This window comes from Pristiophorus japonicus, chromosome 7 (assembly GCF_044704955.1).
Source record: "Pristiophorus japonicus isolate sPriJap1 chromosome 7, sPriJap1.hap1, whole genome shotgun sequence".
NCBI classification, from domain to species: domain Eukaryota; kingdom Metazoa; phylum Chordata; class Chondrichthyes; family Pristiophoridae; genus Pristiophorus; species Pristiophorus japonicus.
This window is the reverse complement of record NC_091983.1, coordinates 116,476,530-116,498,803: the sequence shown is the minus strand read 5'-3', so window position 1 is coordinate 116,498,803 and position 22,274 is coordinate 116,476,530. Positions and strand designations below refer to the sequence as shown.

General features: G+C 45.4%; 2 protein-coding genes across 3 annotated transcripts in view; both read right to left on the bottom strand.

Moving 5' to 3' along the window:
• mtcl3a (MTCL family member 3a) overlaps window positions 1-2,850 on the bottom strand; it is a 110,839-nt gene extending 107,989 nt beyond the window's left edge. For both annotated transcript variants that reach the window (XM_070885268.1, XM_070885269.1), the window contains exon 1: window positions 2,771-2,850. The gene's annotated coding sequence lies outside the window, so the exon portion shown is untranslated. The remainder of the gene's footprint in view (window positions 1-2,770) is intronic.
• Window positions 2,851-2,957: 107 nt separating this feature from the next.
• LOC139266616 (microtubule cross-linking factor 3) overlaps window positions 2,958-22,274 on the bottom strand; it is a 52,096-nt gene continuing 32,779 nt past the window's right edge. Inside the window, exons 4-6 of the mRNA XM_070884210.1 lie at window positions 18,033-18,104; window positions 7,862-9,076; window positions 2,958-3,068 (exon numbers count right to left, since the gene is read on the bottom strand). Of these exons, the coding sequence (XP_070740311.1) occupies window positions 2,958-3,068; window positions 7,862-9,076; window positions 18,033-18,104 (1,398 nt within the window). The remainder of the gene's footprint in view (window positions 3,069-7,861; window positions 9,077-18,032; window positions 18,105-22,274) is intronic.

Below are 22,274 nucleotides of genomic sequence, written 5' to 3'. Positions count from 1 at the left end.
AGCAAAGTCAACTTCCACAGCAGGCCCATCAAAAGAAATGGCTCCCAGCTTCAGGGTCTTTTGGCTCCTGTCTAAAAACATCCTTTGCAACATCTGCTCCTCTGGCCCTATCAAAAAAATGCAGTTTCCTTTTTTCAGCGTCCTAACTCCTAACCAGTTCTCAGATCCTCTGATCTGTGTGGGTTGGGCACAAGCAGTAAGTTTTACTCCCTAACTTTGGATTTCCACCAAGGGGAGACAGACCCAACAAAAGAAAATTCGGCAGAGGTATAGTGACATCATTCTCTCTTATTTCAATATTAGTATAGTAATTGTGCATATTCTAAGCGCAGGTGCTCTACTCCCTCCAACTCCTCAGAAGTATGTGGACAATGCAAAAGAGTCTGGACTTCTGCCCCTTTTTCTTCCAGGGACAAAAAACACTCCTGGGTGCAGAGCTTCTTCTGAAAAAAATCTTGAATAAGAATCTTGCTTTCCAAAGAAGGTTATGGATGAAATATATCCAATTCATTATCAGCAGCCAGGTTTGAGCAATAGGTGGGAATAAGTCAATGTATGCAACTCAAACCATTCATTATTTTTTTAGTAGCAGGATAGGCGTTTCTTATTAACTTATTAATCCACAGAAAAAATAATATTTGTGAGAGGGAAAAGTTTTATGCCATGAAAAATGGAAAATAAATAACATCAACAAATTTATACAGTACTTTTAATATAGGAAAATGTCCCAAGGTGCTTCGCAGGAGCATAATCAGACACAAATTGACACTGAGCCAAAGAAGGAAATATTGGGATATTAAGATGTATGATTAAAAGCTTGGTCAAAGAGGTAGGTTTTAAGGGGCCCAAGTTTGCCCTCAGGCGTATCTCCATGTGGTGCACCGACTTTTTAGAACAGAAACAGCACCTATTATTTACCTTGGTATTCTCTTCTCCATCCGGTCAATCCAGGCCCTTGGCGCAGCGCAGCAGAACGTGTGGAGGGCGGAGCCAGGTCCCGGTGCTGAAAACAGTACCGGGACCTCTGCACATGCGCGCACACGTGCAGTAGCTCCAGGTCTCCGAGGCTGCATGGGAGGGGCCCGAAGCACGCTGCCCCTAGCTCTGGCCGAATGGGCTCACCAGGCGAAGATCGGACTCGCGCCTCCCTCCCTCCTGTTCGGCACCCGCTCCCCCCCCCACCCCTGTTCAGCTCCCGCTCCCCCCCGCCCCCCTCCCACTCCCTCCCCTCCCGTTCAGCCGTTCTCCCCTCCTCTCCCCCCCCCTCCCTCACTCCCTCTATGTCCTCGGCGGGGCCCGCCTGCCTGGCATCTTGCTGGGGGTGGGCCCCGCCCAAAGTCTTCCGCAGCGGCCCGGCGGCGGCAGTGGGGCCCGCCTGTCCGGCATCTTGCTGGGGACCCCACCCGAAGTCTTCGGCCCAGCTTCCTCTCGGCGGCAGGATCCGTTCAGCCTCCCCTTCTCCTCCCCCCCCCTCTGCTCTTCCCCCCTCTCCTCTCCCCCCTCCCTCCTCCTCTCTTCCCTCCCTCCCTCCTCTTCCCCCTCCTCCTTCCCTCCCTCCTCTCCCCCCTCCTCCCTCCCCCCTCCCCACTCCTCCCCCCACCCCTCGCTGTCAGAAACACAGAGAGACACTGACAGAGACAGAGAGAGAGACACTGACAGAGGCAGAGAGAGAGACAATGACAGAGACAGAGAGAGAGAGATACTGAGGGGGCCCCGTCCCAGCACGTTGTTGGAGGGCTCCCAGTGCTGCAGTGAGTAGAAACTTAATTTTTTACTTATTGATTTTTTAATTTTCTTTAAATTTTTAATGTTTTAATTTTTTTTTGATTTATTGGTTGATTTATTGATTTATTTATCATTTATTATTGATTATGGCTCTTTATTTGTAAAAGTGAAGTGTTTAATGTTTATAAACTTCCCTCCCCCTCCCCCCATCTCTCGTTCCCTGTGCCTGATTTATAAGTGTAGGCAAGGTTTTTCTGAGCGTACAAAAATCTACACTTACTCCATTCTAAGTTAGTTTAGAGTAAGCTTTCGCTGCCTAAACTTGCAAAACAGGCATAAGTGGCTGGATACGCCTCCTTTTGAAAAAAAATTGTTCTAAAATGGAACTATTCTAACTCACTAGAACTGGAGCAAACTAAATGCCGAGAATTGCAATTTCTAAGATGCTCCATTCTAAACTAGTTGCTCCAAAAAAATAGGAGCAACTCAGGCCAAAACTTGAGCCCAAGGAGTGTCTTAAAGGAGGAGAGAGAGGCGAAGAGATGGAAATGACGATTATGCATAGAATGCAATGATAATGGGGCTCTGATCGAATGTGAATTATACAAAGAATATAATGATCATGGGGATCAGGTACGAATGAGGATTAAACATATTGCAGGATTTTCATTATTCTCTAACAAATTAAAAATTGTTGTATTTTCTACTATAAGCTACAGAAATATGAGCATATTCTTGCTTCCAAAAATAAAAAAAGTGGGTATATTCAGTATACGCTCTATAACACCCCTGCTTCTAACCAATCGATGAGATTGCTACCCACTGAACCAATGGGCTGGAACTAATTTGTGATGTTACTGTTACTGTGATGCCAGTAAAATAAATATTATTTTCATTTTCACTGTTATTTATCCACATCAATGTGGTAAGAATTTTTTGTTAAAATTTATAAACAACATACATAGGCAGTTGAGTACAGCAAAGATGTTTTAAGAATTCATACTCTTATTCCAAACCAAGAGGAATAATTTAGAAAAACACTCACCTAATGGCTTTATGTAACAATCCATGTTGAAAATTGGTAGTCTCCAGCATTTTACAAAGCTTTGCATATGGTGATTCTGTAATGTCTTGATCGCTATGTGTGTTATTTTGTATTTGCTGATTTCTTGATGAGATATTAAAATAAATAAACAAACTAAAAAGATATTATACTGAAGTAGATGGGGATTCTACAGAACAAAGAAAAGTGTGAAAAGAAAAACCAATTTAAATATGGTAGCGTAAGACAATGATGAAAATAATACAAGGATGAGAATAAGTAAAATAATAGGTTGAAACATCTGGGCAGGCAAATACAAAAAGCAAGAGTTACTGTTAAATAACAGAACATACACATGTCAACAGTAGCAATTTTGACTTCAAAATACAGGTGATACAAATGTCTCAGTATAATGTTATCAATATAGTGATGCAGATAAAATATTAAACTATTTTTAATATATAAAATTCATGACTTCTGACAACCTTTGTATGTAGAGATGGATAATGTTTGCAATGTACACTACAGAACTTATCCATGCGGCTGGATTTGGGGCTTTTTGGATTTCGGGGCGTTAAAGTTAGCGCCTGAAAATAGTTTGCACCTTCGACTGCATGTTTCGACAAAATAGTATGTTGGAGAAGCGTTGGTGTTAAGTCAGGCATTCCACGACGGGCTTTGTGCACCCGAGCTGAAACTTATGTCATTAAAAGAGGTGGCCATTTTGCGCATCTGCAATTTTTTTCCCCCCGTCGCAAACGCTAATGCAGGGCATGGCAGCTTCCTGAGCATATAAACCGCCGCACTTCAGCCACTTCTGCAGAGATGGAGGAGCAAGAGGGAAGGCATCATGTCAGGTGCTTCACCTAAGAGGCTAATGAGGCCTTAGTGAGCGCGATGGCGAGGAGGTGGTCCTCACTTCATCTTGCTGGGGGAGTCAGACTACTGCCACCTGTTTTTAAAAGACTATGGAGGGAGATTGCTCAGAAGGCGTCTGCTTCAGACACTGTGGCCAGAACTGCCACACAGTGTCGTAAAAAGTTCAACGACTTTACCAGATTCGTCAGGGTGAGTACCATCTGCATTTATGCATGCCTCCATGACTTCTAACATAAATCTCACTCACTATGTGAAGTTTTTAATGCATCTAGTCCCTCTCAAGAGTCTGTGGGGTGGCTTTCATAATGCATGACAAAGATGAAGGCTTACTTCTGGATCCTTTGGCTTCTAATGATCCATGCACATAAACTCAATCATTTACATCCCTCCTCACTCCCACTGCTTCTATGCCTTTCAGAAAGATCACCTAAAGCCCCCATATTACATCCCTCTAACCATCTAACAATTCCTCACGAATCACATGCAACATCCAAACAGATTGATCGGAAACCACTGGAGCATTCACCCAGTTTCACCTATTGTACAATGGTCGGCATATGTGTCACAACAGCAGAGAAACCCTTTCTGAACACTTCCTATTTTTCTCTGTGCAATCTAAGTACTCCCACAACCGAAGGGAGCAGCTGCGAACAGGCGGAGGGCCACCCCAATTATTGCCACTGAATGATGTCGAAGAATGGGTGTTAGCCCTCATTGGTGTACCAGCTCGGACAGTTGCTGGGAGCGATGCTGAGCCCCCTTCAGGTACTGAGGGTATGTAAATTGATAGAGCAACTGAAGAGACTGCATTGAGACATATAATGAAGTGGCAGCGGGCCTTCAAATGAATATGTGCAATGCCACCTTCCTCATGTCACCCTGCTCCCTCCCCTGCTGCTAACCACATGTTTGCTGTTTTCTGCTTGCAGATGACCAGCCACAAGCTCAACATCCTTCAAGGGAGCCCTCTACATCTGGCCATGGGGAAGACAATGAGGGAGGGGAAGAAAGTGTTCTACCTAAGCCACAGAGCCCACCAGTAGCCCTATCTGGACTCACTACATCTGGGGATTTCCCTGGGTTTGAGGAGTCGGAAGCTCCTGGCCCCTGTCGCGTACAGCAACGCAGTGCAAAAGATGAATCTCACAGGCAAGCTCCCCGGAGGGTGAGTCAGCAAAGTCAGTCTGCTCAACGACAGGCAGACATGGAACTGGACTTGGTGGAAATATCCAGCGAAACCACAGGAATACACCGTGAGCTTATGGATGCATTGGGACGGATCCCAGAGAGCATTGACAAGCTTACTGTGACTGTTGCAGAAGCAGTGTCACAGATTGTCAGTGCGACTCGGGAGTCCAGCGAGGCCATCATTGCCCATACACAGAGGCTGGTGGCCTCAAGCAGTGTGGCGAGTGCCCTTGATCATGTTGCAGACTCGAGGGCATCGCATGCACAAGCTCTGCTTCAGCTTAGACAAGTGATGCAGTTGATGTCTGCTACCATACTCTCTGCGTTCCCCACTATCCAATGAAGAAGGGACGGTGCCGAGGCAGTCCAGCAAGTTGTGGAAACACATCGTGCTCCGGATGTTGAGGCCCAGCGCCGTCAGACAGTCAGTGGCTCCCAGTAAATGGAAGGTGTTGTCCTTCCTCAGGATGAGAGCATTCCGGCTCCCACCTCTGACTCGGCAACCATGCACCATACACGGTTGACATCCCAGCCACCAACGACTGCTCCCACCAATGATGAGGCGTTGCAGTCAGCAGCCGGTCATACTAGGCCAAGAACTGGTCCAGGGCATCCTCAGATGCCGTCTGCACTGTCTGGTCCCCCCAACACAGCAGCCTTCTAGCAGCCTTGCTGTACACACTGAGGCCTCATTGAGGAGGGGCAGCAGGCGTGGGAGGGGGTTGAAGGGAAGGGGGGGGTGCAAAGTGTGGATAAGAGGCTAAGAGGCATTAAGGCTGGGCACCAGTTGGTGCTCATGGCTGTATGTAGTATTGTCAAAATTGTACATAGTTATGTGATATCTTGAATTGTCTTGCTGCAGGAAACCGTTTACAGTTTCTGACATTTTGTTCACTGCAGGGAGCAGTTTTGTGTTTCTAGACTATTTGTTTGTTGCAGGAAGCAATTTTCTTTACTCTAACTTTAGCCATTGTATAGTTTGGGTTTTTTCGGGAACATTGTTAATAATTCATGTGTATAAAAATGTTTTGTTTGACCTTCGCCTTTAGTGTCCTGTGTCTCATTGCAGAATTAAGTGTAGATTAGCTGGAATGGTGGCATAGAGTAGCAAGTCATCGCTGCAACCCCACCTTCCCTATTGAAGCAAATCGGTCAATGATGAGCTACCGATGTAAGGCTCTTGCTGCGGCCACATCTCCACGCTGCCTTCCCTGTGATTGTGGTCTCACCGCAATGGGTTCCTTGCTAGGCTCCTCTTCCTCGTCCTCCCCCTCCTCCTGAGATGGTCTTGCAATCCCCACTGGCAATGCCTGGCCCCTCATGATGGCTAAGTTGTGCAGCATGCAGCACACAACAATAAATTTGGAGACCTGTTGAGGGGAGTATTGAAGGCTGCCTCCAGAGCGGTCCAGGCATCAGAAGCACTGCTTCAGCACACCAATTGACTGTTCGATGATTTTGTGGGTGGCTGTATGACTCTCATTATAACAGAAGCTGCTCGGCTTCTGTGGCAGGGTTCTGGAGGGGGGTCATGAGCCAAGTGGCCAGGCCATTTTCTTTGTCCCCAATCAGCCAGTTCTGGCCTTGTCTTTATTGCTGACACATTTGTGAGACAGTGCTCTTACACAAGATGAAAGCAGGGCATTCACTGTGAGGATGCACTGCGTGTGGTTGCAGACCAGCTGTATGTTCAGGGTGTGGTATCCCTTTCAGTTTCTGAAGAACTCTGCATTGTGTAATGGTGCTCGCCAGGCGACTTGTGTGCAGTCAATGGGACCTTGATGCTTGGGGAAGTCTGCAAATCGTCCAAACCCGAGAGCCCTCTCATTCCGGCTGTCCCTGCTCATTGAGAATTTTTTGAAGTCCATTTTATGAAGTACAATGACCTTGTAACTTGGCAAATGCAGCAATGTGCAGCGTGCTGAAAGATGCTGCATATGTCCCGTCCCCTGCTGCTGCTTGGAAGGAGCCGGAGGCATAGAAGGCCATCGCCACAGTCACCTTCACTTCGACGGGCAGCGCAGTCCTGTTGCCGCTGGTAGGCTGTAGGTCTGCCTGTAGGAACTGGCTTATCTCTGTCAGTACTTATTTTCTGAAGCGCAGCCTTCTAACTAACTGCGCCTCAGAGATGTGAAGGTGGGGGTGTAAGGCCTCCTCCCCATACGTCTGCGACCTGTTTGAAACCATGGGCCAACATGACCAAGAACCCTTCTTCCGGCTTGAAGCCGCCTGCCAATAGCAACCAGCATGATACACTGGCGAACTAGTATTTCCCCCATTGAAATCTCTCACTGACCTGGTAAGCAAAGTGCCATTTGCAACTCAGAGCCTCACGCAGTGTTCTGCGCGCAACTGTAGCAGTCACTGACAACTGCAATATAAGATCCTCCAGCCTCCATTTAAATATGCCGCCAGTAGTGCCTGCTGCGCCCTGGAACTGCCTGTTTTTTTCAGGCGTTTCCTGCGGCGGTCGTTAAATGAGGAGTTAAGGCCAAAAGTTCCATTCAGGGCGCTAGCGCAGTCTTGCACGACGACTGACGTAATAATCATGCTGAAAACGGAGGGCGGGGCATTAAGTTTATGCGCCGGCACAAATCAAAGCCGAATCCTCCGGCGGAGCGCTAAATCCTGGACTCCTGGCATCGCGCCCAAAAACAGCATTTAACGCCCGGCCGGGGCACTAAACGAGGCACAAAATAGCCAAAAATCCAGCCCATGGTTTCTTTGAACTTAGAAATAAAATTTAACTGAATCTTTGGAATAGTACATCATGTGTTTCCTGGAAACCTATCTGAACATGTTTGTCCATTTAGGTCATATAATTACAATACTGCTGAAAAATATTATTTTCTTAAATGCTGTTCAAGTCCAGCAAACTACCCTCTTTTACTAAATGTGCTGTTAGTTGAAAAGCAATTATCAATAATGTACCTACCGGATTTCAAGAAGTATGTATTAAAATGTAAATAGTACAATGACGATGTCAACACTTAACTTTATGAAATACCTGATGTTGAACGTGCTTACCTGACTGACAGACAAAGGTTCCTCTGCACTTTTTTCATCTGTTGTTTTTGGAACCTCTAGTCTGTCAATGAAAGTTTGCAGTTCCTTCCTAAACGCTTTCATCTGAGCATTGATTCTGTAGAGAAGTTCATGCTCTCTGATCCTGCCGCTTTCATCTTCTTCCTCCATTCTGCCAAATAGATCACCATTTGCTACATAAATTCTTGCTTCGGTTATAATTGTGCTTGTGTCTGTGATCAATCGATCTATAGTTCTGCTCAGTCGCTCTGCCTCCAGCCGTATGTCTGACATCTGTTGACGGTCCTTGAGGTTTTTTTGAAGCAATCTGCCATCTGTAGAAAATAAAGACCTTGGCGGAGTCTGTAAGCACCTGATGTTGCGAACTTCTTCAGAGTCACTTTCTCCACCAATGGGCCCTTCTCTTTTTCGGTGAGGAGGCCGAGAATCATCATCACTTTCCTTTTTTCCTGCATCACTTTCTGCATCACTGTCTCTGGGGCTGCCACGGATGCCCAAATGGGATGCTAGGTCATAGCGCTGCATATTGGACATCAGTACACGATTTTCATATTGTAGCTGCATGACTTTGCCACTGAGTTCGTTGATTTGCATCCTAGCTGCCTTTAGTTCCTCCTGAAGGACTTCTGTAACTTTGGAATTATCATTATTCCTGGAAGCATCCTGCACACTTCCTGTTTTATACTTGTATTTATTGACTTCAGCTGAAAGTCGTTTATTTTGGTCTTCCAAGTCAGCCAGGTTTCGTCTCAGCAATTCAGCTTCATCCTCAACTAGCTGCAAGTTTTGTCTTAGTTCTGACACAGCTTCACTTTGATCCCGAAAAGCAGAAGCACCAACACCAATATAATCTTCACCAACCGCTCCTTCTTTTTCATAGTGGCTCCTTATATCTTCCAACTCAGCCTTTAATCCTCTATTTTCAACTTCTAGCTCAACTATCTTTCTCCCTAGGATATTGGCTTCTTCTTCCACCAGTCGAAGACGAAGTTTGAGTTCAGCTTCTCTGGTTGTAGGAGGACCTCCTGCTTCACCTTTTGGTAAAGGACTATCCAGATCCCCATAAAATGATCTGTACTTTTGTAGTTCACGCTCAAGTCTATCTTTTTCTTTATCAATTTTTGCCATTTTCTTACGCATTAAAATTGCTTCCTCTTTGACAAACTGTAGCTGGCATTTTATATCGTCATTGTCCTCCTTGGGGGATAATTAACAAAGAAAGTTAAAGTCTACCATTTGAAGTAACAGATATCAACAAATCACTACAAACATGTAAAGATGACGTTATACAGCTGAGAATCTGCTAAATAGTACAACCGTTTCAGTTTTAATTTTTTTTAACAGCCAATTAGAATGATTAAGTTCAGCCCCCAGCATGTGAAAAGTTAAATATAACTGTAAGATTATAGAGATGCACTATTCAATTTAATATCCATATCAAGTTGCTAAATAATAATAGAATGCATTAAGAACATTAATTCATTAAAGATCATGTCATAAATCAGCTGGTCAAGGTGCAGATCAGGGAGCAAGAGCAAAGCATGCTTCAAGCTCACCTCTTTAGTTGATGGCAGGCCATGTTCAGATTTTTATAGCCCACTATGTTAACATTAACCTGGTGATCTTCAAATTTGTATAACATCAATATTAGAAGCAAAGATGGAAGGTTTGTAGTGGTGTAATTTACATTATAATAATAAATAAAATGGAACAGATTAAAAGAGAAGCACCAACAGCCCATGGTTCTCAGATGCCAGCACTGAGTCCTATTGGAACAAATTCACCTCAAGGGGACAGCTACCTTTAGCATCAAAGCCAAAAGGCCTCATAGTAGACTGATTCAAAGTGTATTGGAGCCAGTGGCAACCCAAGTCTATGTGCACAATAACTCCCAAAGGACAGGGGTACAACTTTGCAAGAACTTCTGAGAACCTTTGATCTCCTGACGTCATTCCCCGAGCGGCAAAATATTCTTTAAGTAGGACTCCAAAGTATACATGTGCACTGCACTTCTTCCATTCCCTCACACTTTCGTTCACTTATTTCGATGTTTACCTTGCATGACTATTTTGCCACAATGCTCGTTTGACATTCTAACAACTACCAAAGACACTGAGAGTGAATTTTAATCCCCAAAAACGAGTGGGTTGGGGTGGGGTGAGACGTTAACATTTTAAAAACCCCTAACCCTACCCCAACCTGCCCACTTCTAGATTTAACGGAGGCAAGACAGGGGGCGGTCAGCCAACCCGCGGGCAGGCAATTTAAATATTTTAATAATTCCATGAGCTTTAACTTAAACCAAGTCTCTTATTTGAAACCTTATGGAATGCCTTCTGGAAGACTATATAAACTACATCCATAAACATTCCCTTGCAGAATATTTTAGTTACTTCCTCAAAAAATTCAATTAGGTTTGTTAGACATGACCTACCCTTGACAAATCCATGTTGGCTCTCAGTACACTGCAGGCCACAGTAGAGCACATGGCAACATCAAGAACCCAGAATGCTTGCAAAACACATTGAGAGAAGCAACATTAAGAACTTCCCAGGTCTCAATGTTGCCATCAGATTGGCTGTCACACAACAGAAGCATGACAGGAGTTGACAACAGTTGAGAGTACTGCTCCCTGATCTGCTCTACACCCTTCTGCTATCCTCCCTCCACTATCTAGTCAGGCAAGAATTTGTACAGATCTAGGCAGCCCCTGCAACTGCTGATATGCCAGAGCCAGAAACTGGGTTATCTGAGGACCAGCACAAGAAGGTAGGGGCCATCTCAATCCCAAGAGGCTCCAACTGACAATCAGTGAGTAGCCACCTCACTGATTTTCAGCTGCCATTTCTGTGGCCATTTCTTGTGTGTCCTCTTGTTTATGGACACCTTCTCCTGATTATGGCAATTTCCTTGGCTCATGCAATGCTCAATGTAGATGCCTCTCTGCTGGGCATTATTCTGCAACATGCAGCACATCATGATGAAATGGAAGATTTTTACAGAATTATATTGCAACATACTGCCTGGCCAGTCAAGGTGCTTAAAGAGTTGCTTTAAGATCAAAAATGCAAGCTTAATTATACCAGTGGCTATATGCACCGGGTTGTAGTGATCCTCAGCCAGAGTCTGCAAGTATTGGGTAGGTATCTTAAGACCTGGCTGCAAAGATATCTTTGATTTCCTCGTAGATAACCTAGCAAACATCTTTGTGACTCAAATAATATAGACATTCTTGGTTATCTGAAAATGAAGGCATCATGTCTGCTGTCAGGAGAGTGGGCATTGACATGTATGATTCTGTGCTAATGATCACACATACAGCTGTATGGGGAAGGAGTTATAGCCCTACTGTTCATTTAGGCATTGGAGTTGTTCCATTTATGACCACCTTGGCTGAGGAAATCTAGCCATGTGAAAGAATTTCAGAGTGCGGCTGTAGTGCTGCTGATTGTCCATAGGGATGGAGCTTGTTGGGCTGGCTCTTAGGGACAGTGCATCAGTTAACTGATGTATACACCTGTGTATGCCAGGCTAGCAGATATGGGTGGGGTTCCCTGTGGGTACCATGAAGGATCCCACCACACAGGCATTGGGGGCTTCTTCTGTTACTGACAATGCTATGCTCATGTTGCAACATAGTCTGTTTCCAGCATGTGGCATAGCCCTATCACAATTTATCTGCTGAAGTGTGGTCTTCTGAGGCACATATAGCTGTGGAACCATAACTGTAGTTGACATATACGGCTGGAGGTTAGTTGATTGTGCCTGAGATGTAACCTGACCATTCTGCAGGAAATATAAATACCATGTAATTCCCTTGGGAATCCATACACTGGCACTTTCAAAGTAAAAACAAATAAATAGTTGCTGACTGCACACTAGTCCCTTGCAAAGTTTCTGAAGGATGAACAAGCAATAAAAACTCTTTGAAATTAGGCTGTTCTGTACTACATGGGGTTCAAGTTTCCTCAATGATTTGCACCGTTTTTTGGCGTGCCGCTTTTTTTGTCCTAAATTTAAAAATCCAAGTTTTCCCAATCTTTGTGCGCAAGCGTAATTCAGTTAGTTAAGAATTTTTTAGGGTTTTTTTTGCGTCATAGAGGGCGTAACCTGATGTCTGCGGCAGTTTTTCACAACTGTGGAAGTTTGGCCAATTTAAATTTATCCTAGGGCGGCATATGTGTCCACTCCCGAAAAACCTCTGGGTACTTAAGAAAAACCAGCGCAAATTAAAAAATCGGCGCAGAAAGACGCCATTGTTTTTATGCAACGTTTTGGAGGGAGTCAAGAACATATAAATATCCATAATTGAGCTTAAATTTTTAAAACTTAAAATGCAGGAAATGGAAGTTTAATGTAATTATTTAAGTTTTCATTTTATAAAACTGGCACACCACTACCGAACGTCTGCAAACCGGGCTTGAGGGTCGGAGCGTCGCCCGGCAGAATTGAATCGATCCCTCACCCGGACTCAGGGACTCGGCTTCAAAAGAAGCCCGGGCGAGGTGTGGGGTCTGTGGAAAGCGAACGGAAGGCATGAGATGCCTACATTACGCATCAAATGAAGCCTGGGGGTTCCCGAACATTGCACCTTCGTTGACCTTGGGGAGAGAGAACAAAGAACCTTGTCCTACCTGCCATTTTGAGCTTCTTGCAAAGGTACAATTTAATCATGGCAGCAATACTGACAATGCCATACCTTGTGCAAGCCTTCTGCATGATGGTGCTGTGGAGGAGACAATTGATTTGATGTCATCGCATGAGGAACCTCAGAGCACGTAGGGTGATGAGCAGGAGGCCTTACCCATGTCCGGTATATCGAGACAGGTGATCATACCTGCACCAGAGTGTTGCAGATGGTGTCAGAAGACTGCATTTCCGCAAAGAAGTTGTAACTGAGATCTGTGAGTTAGTAAAAGCAGACCTGCAACCTAGAAGCGTCAGGAGGACTGCTTTGTCAGTTGAAGTGAAGGTTACAGCTGCACTTTCATTCTATGCATCTGGATCGTTCCAGGCTACAACTGGGGATGTGTGCGTGCCATTTCTCAACTTGTAACATATATCTGCATTCGGCAGGTGATTGCTGCACTGTATGCCTGGAAGAATGACTACATAAAATTCCCCATGACTGCCCAGGCAATGTGTGAAAGGGCTTTGGGCTTCTCCAGGATTGCTGGCTTCCCAAAGGTACAGGGCTGCATTGATTGTACCCACATCGCCTTGTGAGCACCTTTGGAGGATTTCAAGATGTACAGAAACAGAAAAGGTTTCCACTCCATTAATGTGCAGCTCGTGTGTGACGACATACATCGCATCATGTGAGTCGATGCAAGATACCCTGGGAGCACTCATGATACGTTCATCCTACGCGAGTGTTATATCTGCCATGTTTCAGCATCAGCCAGAAGGGCAGAGCTGGCTACTGCGAGACAACAGATATGGCCTCGCCACCTGGCTCATGACACCCCTACGTGTAATCCGGACAGAAGCTGACCGGGAATACAACATGTCACACATTGTGACGCGCAACATAATAGAGAGGACCATTGCATCTTGAAACAGCGTTTCCGATGCCTGGACCATTCCGGAGGCTACTTACAAAACTTCCCTGAGATTGTCAGTCAGTTCACTGTTGTGAGCTGCATGCTGCATAACTTAGCCATCATGAGGCAGAAGCAGCTGTTAGTGAAGACCCACCCGAGGCGAGAATGGCTGATGATGATGAGGAAGATGCAGATGACGAGGAGGAGGACGAGGGAGCCATGCAACTACCTGAACCCGGAGCACGATGGCGAAGGAGGGCGGGCCGTCATGTCCCTTTTGCGCCAGCAGCTCATCCACGAACGCTTTGCTGCCTGAAGACTCAGCGGCAACTATTCCAAATGGGACCATGTTTGGACCTGTTCCATAATGTTATGTTGTGTTAAGGGAAAAAATAATGGAAATGATTCTTGTTTACTCAAAAAGTTGTGTTGTGTTAATGGAACAAATAATGTAAATGATTCAGTCATAATGTAAAATATATTTTATTCAAAAGTTTATCAAACATTTGTTTGTACTTAACTTAACTTTAATAAAAATATTCTTGTATAAACCTTTAAAGTTTTCAGTTAAGATCACTTAAAAACTTTAAGATCACTTAAAAACTTCTAAACTTGTAAATTTACATAACTTACAAAAAACTTTTAATTTGAGAACAGTTACAACAGTACCAAAGAAAGGCTGCACCCATCTCTCCTCCACCTTATTCTAAGACCGCCCACTGCGCTTGGTCTTGGTGACTCAACATTTGCCCGCAGGAGGTGGCGCAGCGTTCCTTGAATTGGTACCAAGCTTATTCTTTTGAACATCTCGGGTAAATGTGCACTTTTTGATGTGGGGGGCTGGCGGTAATGTGGAGGGCCCAGCTTGGACCTCTTCAGAGGCTGGTCTGGGGATTGGAGTGGGAGTGGCAGTTGATTCTGTCAATGGGTGCAGGGTCTGAGCATGTTCCCTTATTGCAGCAGCTAACTCCAACATTCCCTCCCTCATGTGCCCTGACAGTGTGTCAACTACCTCCAACATTCCCTCGCTCATGTTCGCTGACAGTGTCTCAGCTACCTGTGACATGCCCTCCTTCATGTTGAGCAACAGTGTGTCAACTACCTTCAAAATTCCCTCCCTCATGTTCACTGACAGTGTTTGAACTACCTGAAACATTCCCTCCCTCATGTTCACTGACAGCGCGTCAGCTATCTGCGACATTCCCTCCTTCATATGCACCGACATTGTTTCAGCTGACTGAGACATTCCCTCCCTCATGTTCCCGGACAGTGTTCCCATTTCTCGTGAGAGTGTTGTTCCTTCTCCCGACAGTGTCGATACCTCATCACCCATCCCACTGATGGTGTCCAGGAGTGATCGCGTAAGGTCAATGCTCTCTGCACTCATTCCCATCGTCTGAACCACATCTGTTAGATCCTGCAACTCAGGAAAGCGTTGTCGAGCTCACCTTCCCCTCCTGGGTGTGGCTCGCTGCATCCCACTGAGACCTGCAGCCTCGGATGGTGGGACCCTGGGTGTGTCTTGCTGCATCCCACTGGGACTCGTAGTCTCGGACAGTGGGGCCCTCGGTGTGCCTCGCTGCAACCCACTGGAATCCCCAGCCTCGGACGATGGGAAACCATGGAATGTTCCACCAACACTCATACCACTCAGGGAAGGTACTGGCACCTCAATGGGCGGCACCTGCACCTCCTCCAGAGTGAGTACAACAGTGGGGGATTTATCCATCCCCTCCCCCTCGCCCTCACCCCCATGCTCTTGGTCTGGAAGTTGGGATTGGAAGATGTTCTCCTCTTCAGGGTCATCTGCATCTGAATCTTCTTCTGCATTGTCAGGGTTGGCCTCAAGTTCTGCAAAATATAACAGAACAGACAAATGGTTAGCAGCAGAGGAGGGGGCAGGGTAGGTGGCATGAGTAGGCTCACACAGCATAGGCAGCAAGCTGATTTGAAGAACCATGATGAATGATAGCACATTGCATCAACCGAAGCGTAGCTGACGGAGACATCTCCATGAACCGAAGCTCGGCTAGCCCGCACGGTACTTAACATTTAGCAAAGCCAGACTGTGGAATTTGCAGGACTTACCCTCTCCCTCGAGTGTGGGCCCAGCTTGTGCAGCGCTGGTTGCTTTTCTCCAGGCAGGATCCATCAAAGCAGTGACTCTCTCTTCCAAGGGTGTCAGTGGCTGCAGATTTGCCTGGCCGCCTCCTGTTCGAGTTTTTTCTCGATTGTTGTGTGCCACTTTCCTCTGCAAAGATGAAAATATAACTTTTTAGAGAGGATGTCTTTCTGCTGGGTGGGACATACAGCTGGTCACATTTACAATTGCAATTCTATTGAACAAATGAAAATATTACTTACACTAACTACTTGACCAAGGTCTTGCTACTTCTTTTTGCACTGGTCTCCAGACCTCGGGGTGGTCACCATTGCACAGTAATCTTCTGCAAGTTGGTTCCAGCGTTTCTTCATTTTTGTTTGATGGAACTTTTATGTGACCTCTGCTGGTGTCCAGCTCATGCCATCTGGTCTCAATCACAGTAACTAGTGCCTCCACTTCATCCTGTAGGAAATTCTTGGTCATTGCGCCGCACTGCACCTTGTATTGCAGCTCCGATTTTTCCAATGAGAATTAAAGTTCTCACATACAACTGGCTCTTTAAAAATGGCCGATCGCAGAGCAGGAGCTTTACTGGGCATGCGCACCCACAGGAATCACGTCAAAAACGGCCTTTTTTTCTGCGCATGTGCAAAAGCGGCGATATTGTTTTTTCAGCGCAGTCATTAGGCTCCGTCCCCCAAGGCTGCAGGACAGGCTGCATGGTGCCAAATTAAAAAATAGAACTTGCTATTTTTTTGGGAGTAGTTGGGGTCAAGAAAAACAGGCATAACTCTGGCAATATGCCAAAAAAAACGGCATTGGGGAAAATTGAGCGCAAATAAACTAATTCTGCTAACCTAATCTGTCCTCCACTCACAGATGGACAATAAAGAAAGGTTTGCAACAAGATTGGTCAAAAATATGAATATTTACAGACTCCTATATAAGGAGTAATATTCAAACACACAGAGAAACATGAAAATCATTGAACGCCTTTGAGGGTGAATCCATGAAATAGCTGGTATATTTCACAGTGCTGCACCACTTGGTGCCAGACTCTTCCCAGTCGGCAGCCGCTCACTGGGGAGCTACAACGTGAAATAGAAATCGGCACTCCCTCAACATTCTCCAAAATTCTGCACGCCCAAATAATGGGCGTCAACTGCACAAAACTCGGAAGTTGCATACTACCCTCAGCAGTTCATTATGTTGCTCATTACCATATTACAATCAACATCTCGTTGGATTTTGGTGAGATTGCTGAGAGATGATCTCATGCCTAACCAGAAGTGCGTGGGTTTAGGGGTGGTAATCGGAGTTGGAAATTTCCAATCATACTTCCGAGTCCCCAATGCTGATTTAACACTGCCACTGCTGAATTAAAGCAGTGAAGGACATCTAAAAATCTAGGCTGGAAGAGCTGCAAAGCTAAGGATGGTGTCATAAAATTAGAACTTCCTGGGGGCCAATTGCAGTAGAGTTGGGGTGGACGGTGGACAGTGACTGTGCTACCCACTCGATGTCCTCAGCGTGCGGCCTGAGCCATTTTGATAGTTAAGCCTCATTTGCGAGGTGTGATCGCTGAATCAGCACTCAAAGGCAGCTTGCTGATTTAAGGAGGCACAAAATTCGGCAACTTCTCCACAGATTTGAGCCGGAGGTTAGAGGGGAAGGGAAAAGGCAATCAAGGGGCGGGGTGGGGGGTAATGAAGGGGTTGGCAGTCAGTGGGAAGCTTTTTGTAGGCATTAATGCTCCTTCTGACTCCACAACTATCTTTATAAATAAACTTACCCATACCATTTTTCTGAGCAGACTGCAGCGGTCCCTTTAAGGACTGGTAGTTAGACTGCTCCACACCTAGTACCATTGGTAGAGTGTGTGCAGCATATGCTCCGCCCACTGATAACGGAAAATTGTGTTGGGTTCCTATATACATCACGTGACCCTCGATCTGCATGCCTTAATGGAGCATTAGCTTGAAGCAGGTAGGTGTTCTGGCTCCCCATTTCCAGGGCCAGCTGGAAATGATGGCGGATGTATCGGGAGTGAGAACAAGGCATTAAGATCAGTGCCGCAAGTTTTGGTGTACTACTCAATGGGGACATTGAAAATTAGCCCCCATAAGTTATATAAACCAAATATTGAACAATTTAATCCTAAAAAATACTAAATATTGCATCTTTTAGTTTCTATTAAAAATGGCATCCGAACTCAGTAAAGTTCCTGTAACCACACAACTATTAGTGTTAGTCTTCAAAGGTCCACTGAAAAATTAATGTAGTACTGTCAAACATGTATTACAAACCTATTATAGATATTACTAATATATATTTTATATTTGTTCATCTAAATCAATCTTCCTCTGACACTATTTTGAAAGTGAAATTATTTGGTTTTACAAATAAATATTTTTGATTATAAACAAAGATTACTTTTTACAGTATATAGCGCAGATATATTGCTGTTAGTTGCAAAATCGTTAATGTCTAAACATAATCACAATACCTCTTGAGTGGCCGGTTGGGATTTCTTTTCAGATTTTTGAAGGTCTTTACTTCCTCGTCGCTTTAATGAAGACTACAAGGGAAAAAAAATCAGGTGTCATGATGGGAATTTTTTTAATTTAACCACAAATGACCACTAACCACTAAAAAATATTCATTAGTGCTTAGCACAGTCAAATCATACATTTATGAAAAATTCTTTGTAACTTCCTTGCCATCAGCACTACAGCCATCAATGTTAAATTGTTGCATTTTATTTAATTGTAGTGCAAGTGATTAGATATATTCCAACAACAAATAAGTGGATAATGTTTCTTCATACTCAACTCAGTTTCAATTAACTATAAATGTGAGATCAAAAATACAATTTGAAATATTTTGGTATCAAATTGTGCAATTCCTCACCCAACGCTCAATGCTACATATCCTAAAATAAAGACATCTTAGGAAAATATATTAAAATATATTTTTTACATTTTTATTTAACTGACATTTTTACTGATAAAAATTGCTTAATTTGTATATGTGACGTCTTTAAATGGGCTACATTTTGTCCACTGCTAACAAATTCAAATCCATTAAATCTTTTTAATCGGCTAACCTGTACTGTTCAGTGTAAATATAAGTTAATTGTCAAGTCCTTTCTCAAGATCTGTGATGAATTTCACTTCTGTAGGTCTGTGATCAAATCATACATACTTCTCAGTTACACTTCATAAAACTTAACATATTACATATATCCATCTATTATATATCACATTCAGTATGCGGGATGCATGTTTCATTGAAAACTCATTACAAGTATTTTCAATACCTGTTACTCCTGTAGCTGGTGCTTTCATACGTATTTTCAATGTTGAAGATGCCCGATTGTGTGACACACAATAGGTGCTATTTTATGCTTGAGAATATAATACTTATACCATGCATCTGACTGCCAGGTTTCCAAGAATCAGTCAAAATACATTCTCAATTATTTTTAGGCCCACATCTTCTTTCTCAGTAACTTGGTGGATTTTAAACTGGATCGAGTATTGTCCAGTCATGCTGGTCTATATTTCAGGCCCAGGGTATTTTAACTAACAAACCTCATTTAAATGCCACTGGTCCAGAAGAGGATGCAGAGCAACTGCATAGCATATGTAGATCAGGCCAAAATTAAGTGCCAGGGAGGGCATTCCTACAAGTTAATAGAAATGAAAATCAGGAGAATTGATTCGATATGACCCGTTTCATACTGCCACCCAAAGCCAAAATTACGCCCCAGTGTGTGGGTGAGATAAAGAAAGGGAGAGAGAGAGGACAGTGTTCCAATTACATAGTTATTACTTTTGTTTTATGTTCTGTAAACTTACAAAAGTGTACTAAGCTAAGGAAGTGAGAGACTGGAGTCAGAAAGAGATGAGGGTGAGAGAGAAAGACAAAGGAAGACAGAAAAAAGTGGTGAGAGGGAGAGACTGTACTTTTTAAAATTTAATGTTAATGTTAATTCAATTTCCAAAAAATCAGTTGAATTTTGAAACCAATTAATTATCCACCTATGTTTTGGTAGAAAAAGTCAATGCTATTTGTATATACCTGTGAGAGAGGGGGATAGAGACACAAAAACAGAAAGATGCATATGGAGAGAAAGGAATTTGATTTTTATTAAAGTTGAAATTTGAAAATAAACCAAGCCTCTTTGAGGGAGACAGAGAAAGGGAGAGTAGGAATGGGAGAGGAAAGAGGAAGTGGAGGGAAACTGCTTGAGAATAAAGAGTCCTGCGGCATTTCAGCAAATACCCTTGGAGAAGCAATTGAGAGTAGGGGAGAGTTGTTAACGGGATAGGAGAGAGGAAAGACACAATGAAACAAGGGGAGGGGAGGCTAGAGGGGTTGAATGGATCATTCAAAGATGAAGAAACAGTGAGTAGGTGGTAAGAAGGGGAATGGGTAGTGGGAAGGTGCAGCGGTAGGACTTGTGATGGGAGCAAGGAGGGGGGAACCATGAGTGATTAGAGAGGGGATGGAAAGGGAGCTTCTGGTGGCCACATTTTCCCTGCAGCTCCCACCCAAAATGCAGCTGGCAGCCATTGATGTGTCTCCTTTTCCCATCCAACCACGCCATACAATCTAACCACCTTCTAAAAGGAAAGACAGAGAGAGAAGCAGAAAAGGGTCGAGAAAAACAAAAAGAAATTAGTAGTAATGAAGCAATAGAGAAGTGAGAGATAGAGCAGAAGGGAGACAGAGAAAAATCAGCTACATGAAGACATTAGAGAATGAGAATGGATATATTCTCTGAATTACCAAGTGTAATGAAATGACCTGTCATATTCTGTGGCAATTCTCAGTAGTATCGCCAAGGACACTGACCCGAGAACTGGAATGGGGTCTCAGGATGTAGCAGTACTTTTAAGTAGGCTCCCAGTGTCTGGAAGTACCGGGGAGGGGGTTCCTAGGGCTCCTAGTACAATGATGGGGAGGCTCCAGTAACACTGTGGCAGGCTAGGATCTGGGACCTATGGAACATTGGGGAGAGAATTCTCTGGACTAAAAGTATTAAGAGGCAGTTATGGGATTAGGGGACACTGGGATTGTTCTCCAGGGTGGGTTTAAGATTGAGAAGAGGTGACAGGATCTAGGAATGGAGGGGAGTGAAGTAAGTTTGAGGAGATCCTGAGATCAGCAGGACTCAGGAAGGGATTTTGGAGAATTGGAAGTTGTTAGGATTTGGCAATAGTAGAGAAAAGGCAACCATTAACACCTTTGTTGTGGAGGAAGGCCCAGGATAATTGGTCCCAAACAGCCACTGACCCTTTTAGAACCATCACGGCCTCCACCCCCATGTGCTACTGCACGTCATCACTTTGCCTATTGTCAGCGGTTCCTATGATTATGTTCTTGCCTTCAAGCAATTAAGTGTAAATTTTAAGCTCTATGGGCCCAAGTTTCCACAAGAAAAAAAATGGGCGCCCCTCCGAGCTGGGCGCCCGTTTTTCGCGCATAAAACGGCGCCGAAAAAAATCCTCGGTATTCTCCACCGACTTACAGGTCCTGTGGCACTTGGCACAGCCAGCACGATCTGTGGGGGGGCGGAGACCTCTGCACATGTGCGCTACAGTCGGTACGCAAGTGCAGTAGCTCCAGGCGCCGAACTGTGTGGGAGGGGTTCGAAGCATGCAGCCCCTAGCCCTGGCCCAATGGGGCTGCGTGAATGAGGCTCCTCCCACGGCCAGCTCCTGCTCCCCGCCCGACCAGACCCCGACACTCGCTCCCCTCCCCCGCCCCCCCCCCGCCGACCAGACCCGACCCGACACCCGCTCCCCCCCCCCCGACACCCGACACCCGCTCCCCCCCCTACCCCCGCCCCGACTCGACACCCGCTCTCCCCACCCCGCTCCCCCCGCCCCAGACCCGCTCTCCCCGCCCCCCCCGACCCGACCCGAGACCCGCTCCCCCCCCGACCCGACACCCGCTCCCCCCCCCCGCCCCGACCCGAGGCCCGCTCCCACCGACCCCCGACCCGACACCCGTTCCCCCCCCCCGACCCGACACCCGCTCCTGTTCCCCGACCCACCCCCCTTCCCTCCCCCCTCTTCCCTCCCCTCCCCTCTTCCCTCCCCTCCCCTCCTCCCTCCTCTCCCTCCTCCCCCCTCCCTCCCTCTCTCTCTCCCCCTCTCTCTCCTCCCTCCCTCTCTCTCTCCCCTCCCTCCCCCTCTCTCTCTCTCTCTCTCCCCTCCCTCCCTCCCTCTCTCTCTCTCCCTCCCCTCCCTCCCTCTCCCTCCCCTCCTCTCCCTCCTCCCCTCTCCCCTCCCTCCCTCCCTCTCCCCTCCCTCCCTCTCTCTCCCTCCCTCTCCCCTTCTCTCTCTCCCACCCTCTCTCCCCTCTCTCCCTCCCTCTCCTCTCTCCCTCCCTCCCCTCTCTCCCTCCCTCTCTCGCTCAGCGGCACGAACAACTGCAGAATTCTCCCTGGCTGAAGCACTTTCACACAGGTTTATTTAATCTTTTCTTGCCTTATAAATGTTTATTCAGGTTGGATTTATTTGTATAATATTTGTAGAAGTATAAATAAGGATTTATTGTCAAATTTAATGAGTTCCCTTCCCCCCCACCTCGTTCTGGACGCCTAATTTGTAACCTGCGCCTGATTTTTTAATGTGTAGAACAGGTTTTTTCAGTTCTACAAAAATCTTCACTGGCGCCATTCTACTTTAGTTTGGAGTACATTTTCACTGTGGAAACTTTCAAATCAGGCGTCAGT